This window comes from Azolla caroliniana, unplaced genomic scaffold, assembly GCF_043228905.1.
Source record: "Azolla caroliniana isolate FFs.n. ecotype wild unplaced genomic scaffold, voAzoCaro1.0.p SCAF_1, whole genome shotgun sequence".
Taxonomy (NCBI): Eukaryota; Viridiplantae; Streptophyta; class Polypodiopsida; order Salviniales; family Salviniaceae; genus Azolla; species Azolla caroliniana.
The window spans coordinates 28,516,967-28,529,690 of record NW_028230436.1 but is presented as its reverse complement, the minus strand read 5'-3'; the positions used below and the strand labels follow the sequence as shown (position 1 = coordinate 28,529,690).

The 12,724-nt window shown below is 34.9% G+C and overlaps 1 protein-coding gene across 1 annotated transcript; it reads left to right on the top strand.

Annotated features, from left to right (window-relative positions):
* Positions 1 to 1,755: 1,755 nt before the first annotated feature.
* Positions 1,756 to 5,527, top strand: LOC147869457 (ARM repeat superfamily protein). Its single transcript, XM_087329751.1, has 6 exons — positions 1,756 to 1,955; positions 3,268 to 3,358; positions 4,060 to 4,167; positions 4,285 to 4,383; positions 4,466 to 4,591; positions 5,200 to 5,527. The coding sequence occupies exons 1-6, from the start codon at positions 1,794 to 1,796 to the stop codon at positions 5,349 to 5,351; spliced, it is 738 nt and encodes a 245-aa protein (XP_087185877.1). The 5' UTR covers positions 1,756 to 1,793; the 3' UTR covers positions 5,352 to 5,527.
* Positions 5,528 to 12,724: the final 7,197 nt, after the last annotated feature.

Sequence of the window (12,724 nt, the reverse complement as noted above, 5' to 3'; positions counted from 1 at the left end):
GCACCTTAAGAGGCAGACATATAGAACCATAAATCAACCTTTGAGAAAGACCTCAATTAGAGGCCATTATAGTCCTCCTACATCCACTATAAGTAGGTGCAAATTGTTTGGGCAAAGGTAGAGATTGGGAGGACATAGAAGCAGAAGGTTTGAGTAAACCAACCAAAACTAAGGGCATTGATTCAAGAGGGTTTGGTAACAATTCTATTTTATTGCTAATTGTTCGATTATGTTCATATGTGTTTGTGAGCATTAATGTGAGCTTCACCACCTTTGCCTATTCCTCTTTGGATTGTCATAGGACTTTGTGACATGCTTCATCTCTTGTGCCTCAATTTTCATAATGGTCATTTTTTGTTGTGCGTGCTAAGTCTATAGAATTAAGGTCTTGTTGCAATTCACAACTTACACTCCAAGTGATATTGGTAGACGAGAAGTGTATGGATCATTTTATTGTCTTGGGTGTTTATGATTGCAATTTCTTTGGGTATGTGCCCGATAAGGGTTGTTAGAGTAAACTCCTCCTCCATTACTTTGGTAGGAGTGCTAAAGTTCAATTTGCATGTCGTGGAAGTTACTAGGGTATGGAGACATCCTATGGGTGTGCTAGCTACTAGAGATGGTTCCTTTTTTTAGGTGGCTTTTCAAGTTTACTTCACCTTTTTGTGATTTGGTCATTTCACACTAGATAATTTTGAGTACTTTGTCAAGGAGCTAAGGGTATTGGCATGTTCTTAGTGGTCTTCTCTTATATGGTTGGTTCTATTATAAGACCCTTGGTTTTGTGGTTATTGGCAACACTTTTTTTTATTTAGTGAGTCTAATGTATTCGTCGGACTTTCGAGGCTCTCTAAGCCACGTAAGTCAAGTATGCAAATTGACATTGTTTAAAATGTTGCTCGTTATTAGTAGCAATCTTAGCCATGGAAGAACACCGAACCACACCTTTTCTCTTGTCTAGAAGTTTTTTGTATTTGAAAGTATCCTTTAGGCTCATGAGTTCGAGTAGGGAAAATCATGCTCATGGAACAGTTGAGTGGTTTGAATCACTAACACGATTTGCAGTTGGATGTGCTCTTCTTTATCCTTAGAAACTTCTTGCATGGCATTATGATCGATGTTATTTGTCACACCAAGCCGATTCTATTTGATTGAGTATCGGTCTCCAAGAGAGGTATTCCATCATTAAACATAAACCAATGGAGTCGCCCTAGTGGATTGTTCACCTTCTAACTCCCCAAAATTCTCCCCTACATAAACACCCCTACATAAGGAGGCCTTGGCATGTCATGTTCTTCTTTGAATATCATTCCGCTAGTGCAAAGCTGAGTAAATACCCTTAACAAATTTGACTATCATGGGGATGAAAAGTTGTAGTTTGATGGTTCTCCTCATTTCCTTGTTGATGTCCGAACAAGTTTGGTGAGGGCAGCGACACTATAATTTGCTATGAATGGCATTCTCATTCAATTTAGATGCCGAGTGTGCATAAACAAGACATGATGATCTAATGAGCATGGCGAGAGTATAATGGGCGAATAGCCGTGAAGCCCGAAGGAGAGTTATAATATGGTAAAAGCCATTTTACGCATGTCATATACCCAAGTAAAGTGGTGCATGCTCCATCATGTATGCATGTATGCATGCATGCATGTATGTATGTATGTATGTATGTATGTATGTATGTATCATATGTATGTATGGTGGTGGCACCAACGTAAGCGTATTGCTTGTTTGCTTGCTAAATATCCCCAAATCTCTGAGAAAACCACAGACGCAGAGAGAAAGAGAGAATGAGGTTTCGAATCCCCAAGCTCCCATGGAATGTTTCTTCTTCTTCTAGGGCTTCCAATTCTTGTCTTGTTTCGTCTGCAACCGAGACGACTACTACCACTTCTACTCACAGAAGGTCTCTTCACAAGATTTGGGATTCCAGCAAATGCCAGAACCTCCAGGTGTGTATGTGCGTTTATGCGAGAGAAATAAATGGTAGTTCATAAAAAAGTCATTGCATTGCATCAAACTCAGTGTGCTCTGAGAACTTTATCATTACTTCTTCCTTAAATTCATTGTTTTCCAAGATGGCGTTATGCCATGATATGGTTATCTCACTATAGAAGGTAGTTTGGCCTTCTGGCTTGTCTAACCTTTGTGGTCCTGATATGCATGACACTCAAGAAGTCTAAACGAAGACGTTTTAATCATCAAGGTTATGAATAGCTTGATCTTCTCGATTTCCAATATTATTGGCCATGACTTGGAGTTTGGGATTTGCACCATGAACAATAGACAGTATGTTCTCTTGGCTTACGAACTCACCTCACCCCTTACAGAGATTCCTTGTGTACCCCAAAATTCTACACCACAAATCATCAGCATAACTTATGGCTTGTAATCTTGTCATGAATCTAGCATGAGATGCTTTGTCGAGACCTTTCGATATCCACAAAGAAACAGTCGAATTTGATTGTGTTTGCCATACCCTGCTCCGTGACAGTGCTCATCTTTTGTTTCATGTGTGGTTAATAAACTAGTGTAGCCATAAACGTTGTTGTCAACACTAAACATCCAAAAAAGTGATAAATGAATACATTTATTTCCTAGTGATGACGTGGTATTTAATTATCTTCATCGTCAAACTCTTAACAGCTTGCCATATCCATAAAATTCTTTTCTTGGCATACATTCATGATTGTGATTTGAACTTGTCGTGATGAAAAATTTGTTTGCAAGCTTCATGAATCACAATAAATTTGCTTTACTACAAGCTTATGAGATCCATCATTGATACTCTTGGTTCGCAGAATAATGAGTAATGAACAGCTTTGGTAACAAAATGGAAATACCAATATGGAAATGAGCATCCAAAGGGAATATTGTGTGTTGTGTACACACACCCTACCAATGCCAAAATAACTATTGTGCATAATTACTTTTCATAGTTCTCATCACCTTCAACTTGTTTTTTGTTGATTATGTTAGACACTACACAAGGTATTAACGAAGTAGCGAGGTGTTTAATCAATTACCCTATTGTATAATATATCACAAGCGTGTTGCCAGATGCTGGAAGGTCAAGATATCACAAACATTAATTTATCAGATTGAGCTATATTTAAAATATGAGACAATATCAAGTGTATTAGAATCACCCAAATCACAGCTTCTGCAGTTACCTTGTATTGGCTTAATTGTTAATGCAAGACCTATGTTTATCTTTCCTCCTAGACTTTTAATAAGTCCATTATATTTATTTTTGCACTGCAGATTTTGGCTTGTGTTAAACAAAACTCTCCATCGAAATATCATATGTGTGTCATGCAAAGACTTTATTCAGCTAGTTCCACAGCTGATGATGGTGAGAATTGATTCGAGGAAAGCTTCTACTCTCGGAGTCACATTGATGTGTGTGGTTTCTGTTCTTCTAGAGTTGATTTTATACAAATAACTGATGTGGGAATGTTGTAATTGCCGGATATTGTATGATTGTTTATACACTTTATTGAATATATTTGCTTATGCGTAGTATTATAGAAGCATCATGAATAATGGATTACTCAGGAGTTGGATTGCCCTCATAGAAAGAGATCTATCCTTTTGGGGTTTTTTTCTGTTCTAGTTTGACACGAGGTTATTTTAGTTTTCTGATATTAGAAAGTGCTTAAAATGGCTGTATTCTATTTCATTTAGGGACATGTAGAAAGATTAATGAGGATTTTTAGACATGTGTGCAAACGTTTCCAACATAAAAGTATGTTGCAGGTGGCATCCTTGAGTAGTTGCTGTCAGTCTTGGTTAGTATTTACAGTGGGAATAAAATACCAATTTGGAGTCTGAGCAAAGAAATGTGTGCTATGCGATTTTTAGAATTTAGAGAATAAAAGGGTCAAGTATATTAGTCTGAAACCAAAAGGCATACTGTCTTATCTGTATGCTTATTATGCATGTACTTCAAATGTGTTCCCTGCTGGTTCCATTTGAAATAGGATATATTACTCATAGTGGTCATTTTAGTATTCTTATCTTCTAAAGAGACTACAATTACTTTTCAAATTACAGAAGATATAGAACAGAAGTCTGAATTGATGAAGAAGGTCGGTTGGCTGATAAAGATATTGGCAGCAGCTACAATTACGTATGTCAGTTTCAACATGTACCCAATAATGGGTAAAGTATTGCAAAACTTCATATGTTGTTTTGAGTGTTACTTAAAATACCACGATAAGAACTAGTATAAGATAAAAAATAGTTTGTCAAAGAAAAAACTATTTTTTTCCAATGCAGGTGATAGTTTAATTTGGCAATCTGTTGCGTTAGTACGGTTGGATGACCCCTTTATGAAACGAAGTGGTGCCTCAAGAATATCTTTGATTGCCACAAATGGTTTGTTCCCTGGATTCCATATATTTTCCATTTTTCTTTGTCTCTTGCAATTCAAATTCTTCATTATTGGAATGCCAAGCAGATAGGAGGAGGAAAGGTTTTGTTGAAGCAGGCGGAGTTACTGAGTTGACAAAAATGCTGAAATCTGCGTCAGATGAAAAGACTCAGCTTGAAGCTGTCAAAGCTCTTGTAGCACTATGTGAATGTGGTATTATTTCTTGTTAAGCTTTTTACCAGTGTAAAAACGATGGATGTTTACTTGACAGTAGGACCAAGATGGTTGCCCTAATGATCGAGGCCCTTGCTAGCATATGCCATAGGTCAGGAGTTCAAATCATGCCCGCCCCTTCATCAGTTGTAAATACGAAAAAAATAAACACTCTGCAGTATCAGAATTCAATATCTGTTTATGTACATTACCTTTTAATGTGTTTGTGTATATACATTACACTATTTAATATCTGTTTATGTACATTACCTTTTAGTGTGTTTGTGTATATACATTACACTATTTAACATTATCGTTAGAGAGAAACTTTTGACATTGCCAGAATTGGTGTGTGTGTGTCTGTGGATATGTGAGCTTACACAGATAATCACCTTTGACAATTGTTTGGGTGCAAACACATTGGGCTATTACCTTTTATGTTTATGTATGTATATTAGGGCTATCAACACCAATTGAGAGAAAAGGATGGAAGAGAAGATGTTTCTGTACAAAGCACAATGTGACACATATACATACACCCACCCACACATATGTATGTATGCATATATACATTATGCTATTTATTAACATGTCACATGCTGTGACAGATGTAGCGGTAGAAGCTTTGCATGCCACTGGCACTGAAGGTTTATTGAGATCGTACGTCAAAGGATCAACTTCTGAGATTGAAAAGCATACCATATTTTTGCTTCGGAAACTGGAAGAATGGAAAGCTAAGCTAAGTAGAGCAGAAAACTAATTTTTGTCCTCAGTTTTAAACTTGTTTCTTCAAATTACCGAAATAAATTGAGGTGTTCCTTCCATGAGAAAATATGAACAATGTGAACGAGGTATGTGTAAAGAAGATGAGAATGACATGTAAAGTTTCATCTCTTAAAGAAGCTCATGGATGTTCAAATAAATTTTTATTTTATACTTTTGAACTAAAAATAGATGAGATTTTCGTCTACTTGACATAATTGCTAAGTCCTTTTTCCGTAAGAGTATTTCATATGTTAAAACAACATTATAAAATATCCTTACTTAACGTATAACATAGTAAATCCTCGGAGAACTAGTCGTGACTTAACAGCAATTCCTCCGAGTACAAGATGTTGCAGAGCTCAATTGTGAACACTGCCAACTCAATTTTGATTTCAAGATACGTACTTTTGGTGATAAGAACCCATTTCTCATACCTCAATTGTACCATAGACACTGATACTAAGGTAGTCAAATTCATGGGCAGGGTAACGCTTTGGCTTCAAATTGAAAACCCACTAAAGTGTGTCAAACGTGATCCATCTGTGCTTTTTGTCCTCAATCACCATATAGGATAAATGTATTAATCTAAACTGTGGTTTTGCTCTAGAACCACCACTGAAAGTAACCTACCCATTATTACGACCAAATCTCTCTCTCTTTCTCTAGTGGTGGTTACAAAGTTATTACTAGCCCAATCACTTAGATTCAAATCTCGCTACATACACTGTAAATGTATGCTGTTGTAAAATGTTTGAACTCATGCCCAGGTTTTAATCAAGCATTTCCTGATTGGGCTACAAACAAATTGGTGCTCTCTTGACTATTAAGTTTCAAAATATCAATATTTATGAATGAGAAATATTGTGTGACATAATGTTTTCATTAGATTTCACTTTTGAATGCATGAATGGCTTTGAAGTATTTTGCTTAATGGATGCTCCAAACTAACAAATGAGGTTTGAGAAATTCAGAACAATGCATGTTGAAAAATTGATTAGGTAATCAAATTTATGTTGGGCTGTTGCGTTATGAAATGCGATGTTGTGGAGATAATCAATGATTGAAGTGTTGAGTAGATTTGTGGATCTACAAGCGTTGGGTTTCAGCCACAATGGTTTTGAACTAGAAGATGATAAAGAATAGAAAGTGATAGTTACAGTAAACAAGTACAAAGTGAGAAATCCGCAATGACTTGCAAATACAACAATAGAGGTAGATTGATATCCCCTATCTTTTGAAACATAATTTATAATGCATTTATTTGGAAAACCAAGCCTCTGGACAACACATCTTAATATCAACCTCAAAAAATCTCAATGTAATGAGATGATGTCCTCTAGTCTACTGAATTATCCCTTCTTGGCAACTACATTTTTATTGTCAATTTTGCACATTCAATTCAATATAGTGTAGTAGATATTACTTTCTATTCTATACTAGAGTATCCCTTCAATTCGATATTATTATAATGATAATAGAGGAATATTTGTTTAAATAGACCCCTTAATCTTATTGTGACATATTAAAAAGGGAGGCATGTGTGTATGCATCACATTTCTTCTCAAAATGTACAAGCCTCTTTCATTGAGTACAACTTTCTCGATATTACGTAATGAGTTCTTCCTGGTAATCTTAGGTAACATCCTTGTATTCAAGTGCATACATATATGTAAATGCATTGGTTGTGTGCACATGTGTGTGAGTACTATGAGTGTATGTTTCTATATGATACTAATTTTCTTGTATACACCAAAGCAATAGGTTTAAGGAACTATTTATCAAGCAAACGAAATATCGGTTTAAGGTACGACTAGTATGTATATATTTTCTAGTGTAATTCTTCCTTGATTAACAATATTATAGCTGCAAAATTGCAATAGAAAACAATAGCGATCTCAAACACTAGATTACGAGTGTGATGCAGAAAATGACTAACGCATCCTAAATGAAATTTCTAATGTGTTATCCTTGTCAAACCCGTGCTAGATTTTGTTACATGATCAATCCTAAGTAAATAGTAGATTTCAGTGTATTCGAACATGAAAACCCTTAAAAATGCCTTACACTAGAATGCCTCTATCATAAACCTAGCTACAATGTCTCCTCTTGTACAATAAAGGGACTTATATAATAGATATACAAGAATATAGGTGGCTGATGTATAAACAATATAGCCTACACATAAATAAAGGTAAACAAGAATATCACTCGACATATTCACATGTTTGAAGACATGACCTTAAAGGTGATGATAATGAAGGCATGCCATTATATGTATAGTTACATCATGCTTCTTCATGTCAGGGGTACATTTAAATAGTGAGGAAAGTAAATTTTTACATGCATTTTCCGAATGACATGAGAATCAAGACATGATCAAATTTATCACAATATCAGTCACTCAAAGACACGTTTTAAAAAATAGCATGGCAACACACTTTGAGATGTAGAACCATGGAACCACTCTGAAAATTCCAAAATCTTTTACGTTGTCATGATGAATTTGACACCAATGACATCAATCACTATTGAATGTAGCTTTACCTTCCGGCTCAAGATTTGGCCATCAAGTAAATCAAACTAAAGGTAGACGTCCTTGGATAACGTGCACAGGAAAGTGTAGTATTGATCAATTTTACAAAAAAATGCCAATGCAATTGGCAATACAAATTTTGGTGAAACTATCATTCTTTTGAGATATTAATTCTCTCTTTCACATTTTAAACATGATTAATTCGTTATCACCCTTTGAAGGGTTTTCTTCCTTACTATGATTTAACATGTTCTACACATTGTATGCGCATGTGCACATGCACACCCACATAGTTATAAGACCACCAAAGAAATAATGAGAATAGTAATTTGAATCTCAAATGTCCAATTTCATTACAATTTACAATCTTATAAGTGGCATAAAATGCATGGCCATCTCTATCCTTGATTTATGATGCAGAAAATAAGAAACAAATTAAAACCATGCCATACCTTCAAGCACTAAACTTGATTTGCATCGACAACCATCCACAAATTAGCACAAATATTAAGTTATATTTAAGTATAAAACTAACTTTTATATTTTGTTCAACAGTTTTAATAGAATACCTGATGTTGTCATGAACGATGGCGATTTTTTAATACATAGAATGATATATCAATGATAATGTTGTTTGTATTGGACATTTTCCCCATTACCTAAACAATGTCAATACACATGAAAGAATTTTGAGATAGTGTGATCCATTCTAGTGACAAGATTTTAAGTTGCAATATTTGAAGTTATTACGTACTTGGAATTTGTGTGATGCTTATGTCCATATCAAGTATGTATATGTATGTCACAAATATATTATGCAATCGTCATTATAATGAATTAATATCAGTATTATGTAGATTGTTAATGCACTAAAATAAATTGTAACATCCTACGTACATTGTCTTAACTAATGGAGGTAGTATTTATTTATTTATTAATAAAAAATAAAAATTGTAATAAAAAAGTAAGCAATTAATCAAGAGTGAAGATTAATAAGACTGTTGAGAGGAATTTTGAGAGTTCTATGATGTAATTTTGTTTGCTAACTAATGTGAAGTAGTGATTTTTTGGAAAAAAAGAAGACCTGAGTCATTTTTTAATAAAAAATAAAAAATGTAATAAAAAAGTAAGCAATTAATCAAGAGTGAAGATTAATAAGACCCTTCCATTTTGATAAATAAGAGTGTTTTCACAGACGTAGTCAAGTGTAAAGTTTTGATGGTATAAAATCCTTGTTGCCTTTGGATATGTATATAATACAGAAATATAAAACAATTTAAGAATGTGGCATGGGCATTTATTCTTGTACACTTTATGGTGGGACATGTGAAGAATGGAGGGTCTTTATTACAGTCACATGGGAGCAAACACCATGTCAGTGAAGAAGAAAATGCAAATGTGTATTATAGTTTCTAGCTACAACATTCCTAGCCAACTTACCTTTACTACAAATTGGGTGCAGTAAGTTCCCTTGAATGGCCCCTTCTTATGTATCCACTATTAATCCACCTCTTTTTATATCTTTATGGTGGTATTAAAACTTTAGGGTTCGTCGTCAAACTCCATTATCAACCTCATAGGGTGGATGTATGGGTGGTTGAAAAAGTAGCACATCAACATGGAAACTTGAAAGTCACTTCTATGTCTTGTGTATTAATACCATAATGTGTATTTTTATGGAATGACATTGATGCCTTCACATGTAGAAACACAATGGAAATAGTGTGATTGAGTATGATGGAAAATATAACGTCCACAAGGTATATTGGATCACATATACATATTTTTGCTCCAACAATGGAATTCAAAATCAGACCATATGACTTTATATAATGGTCTCAAATGTGTCAAAAAACTCACACATCTAAAGTCCAACCATAATTCTAAGACCACATATTTATGCACAAACATTAGAACAACGTATTTTTCCGTCTTTGCATATTTTAATAATGGCCACTCTCGTAAATATTAACACAAATATACATTCATACTTTAATTAGGAATACAAATTCTATAGTTATAAAGAGACCCCATTTACGAATGTCCAAATTATAAATATAACTAGCAACGTCTAGAAGTAAATACACACCCTTTCTATTATGTATAGAGAGAGATAGAGAGGTGCAACCACATTAGCATTAACCGCATTTATAGTTGTAATCTAGAACTCAATTACATTGTTAATGATATTATCCATTCTCTATTTCCATGTTCATTTCACTCATAAGGATTATACTTCTTAGTGTTGAGTGTAATAGGATGTGATGAGTATGTTACTTGGGCTAGTGAGCCCGTGTTTTAAACTACATTATCTTGTATGATTGATATAGAATTGTTTACGCAATCTTCAAGCAGATGATGAAAGTATCACAAAAAGTGTTGATTAAATTGCTAATGTTGCATTTATGTCTAACCCACAACAAACAATCGATTGCTTTTGAATGCAAAAGTGATCCATCAAATGTTTTAAAAGACAAAACTCCCAAACAATGTAGCACTAGAATGTGAGTGGCAAGTTTTCAAGAGAGAAATTTCTTCATGCATAGACAAATTCTTTTTCATGAAACATCTTGTAAAGAAGTCAATAATTGTACATAACTCCAAGGGCATAATAGTTTGATAAAGAATGCTGAAAACCAAAATCTGCTTGATGAATTTACTAGAACCCCAAATGCTCAAAGATAAGGGAAATTAAATGATATGTTTGTTTGTGCATTGCAACATGATATGGAGAACTAAACAAATCAAAACTCTCTACATAATGGGTGAGAAATAAACAATCGGGCAAACTTAGTCAATTTAGTGTATACGGTTGGAGACAATAGAAGGGACATTACCAATTTTCTAGACAAGGACATTTTCTAGACCATTGATTTTCCCATCAATCTTCAAATTCTAATGAACGAAATCGTTAGTACATGAATGATATATTCCATCCTAGACTTCAACAAAGCATTTGGTATATTGCTTCATGAGCATATGTAAAGGCACTTGCAATAACTTCAAGCACCAAACATATGTTTACCTTTTATTGTAGCTATTTGAGCTAGGTGATATGTCGTATGTGTGAAACATGGAAAAGAAAATTTCGCCAACCATATTGATGTCAAGGAGGATGTACACTACAATCTAACTCTCTTTATGTAATGTGTCACTAAATTGGAACAATGGTTGATGAACTCATCATCGTGCTTTTGCTATATGCATATGGTGTGGCTGTTTTAGCAAATTTAGTTTGGAAGATTAAATGAGGGTTATGAGTGGCTAGAAACTTTTGTCGACATTGTAAGTTCAAATGTCAATAGCTTCAAACCAAAGGTTATGCTTATGAAGACTTTTAGTAAGTTTAAACCATGCATTACGTATAAGAATGAGCCACTTGGAACGACATAAAGCTTTCAACACCTTGGCCTTGAGGTTCTCTCCCATTTGTAGATGAAATGAATACATTACTAATGGCTTGGATCCGAGAAAAGGGCTTAATATGCAATAGAAAACATGTGCATTAGAGGAATCCAAATATTGGGCTCCTATTAATATACTCAAAAGATTCATCATCAACATTGTGCAACCGATAGGTTTTTCTATACATTGTTGTTGTGAGCCCTAGGAGAGAAAATGATCAAATCAATTGGTGCTTTATTCACTACCTTGACTATATGATTGATTGCATAACTAATATAAAAGAGCGAGGTCGAAGCAACTTGTACAATATTCTATATGGCGACCCCAAGTTCACTTAAGAATGGAGTTCTTGACAACATCTCTATGATTGAGAGTTGTGTGACAAACTGATCTCTCATGATACAGAGATAGATACTAACGGTTTCCTAGTACATGTATTGTGAAGTGACATAATCAAATGTTAGGCACCTACTACATTGCTCACCAACTTGAAATTACAATTAGTAGAGGATAGCTTCTCCTTCTTTAGTGTTTCTAGGAAGATAAGGAAGGTTCCATGTAAGTCTTACTTGTCTTAGACCCCCTTCCCTTCTCTTGATTCAAAGAGGTGGTTGTTGTGGGCCTTCTACCCCATGCATTTAATGAACAAATGACAAACATACAATTCGCCAAATCAATGGAATATTCTCGCTTGATGAAGCATGGTGCGTGCAATAGTGAGAATTTCACAATTTCTACCTACATTGTAGCTTCACAAGGTTAAGTTTTATATTGCATCTGCATGACTAGAACCAATCTTTTGTCAACAAGTTATCACTCAGCTTGCTTTCTAAGGCGCCCTTATTCGCGCGTAGAAATATTGTTTCACTTCCATTTCGCCTTTGAAAGGATTCCCACCCCCAGTTCCTCCAAAAAAAGAAAAAGAAAAAAGTAAGTTATAGGAACTGATGGCCTTGCAAGCACCTTGTGTGCATTTTCGGAAACACGGGCTAAATGTATATGTATGTTATGTTTTTCTTTTGAGGGGGGGAGATGAAAGGGACACACACACACACAAACAAACAAAGAAACAAACAAACCTAAAGAGACCTGTGTATTGTGTTGATCCTTGGGGGAAAAGAAAAAGAAAACGAACTCCTTATAATTTCTGTGGATGTGAATCACTCTATGGTGTGTAGACAGTAGGACCCAACCCCACTCTCCTGTTCCATGAACACAACTTGAGAGAGAGACTAAGTGAGAGTGAGTGAGTAAATGTAGAAGTACACAAACACACACTCACTCTCTCTCTCTCTTTACCCTCTACAAAATCTACTGAAATTCTCCTCTCTGTTTAGAAGAAGAAGAAGAAGTAGTAGTAGTGGTAGTAATATTAGTAGAAGAAGAAGAAGCAGGGGAGGCCATTTGGAACAGAAACCAGAAGGCAAATT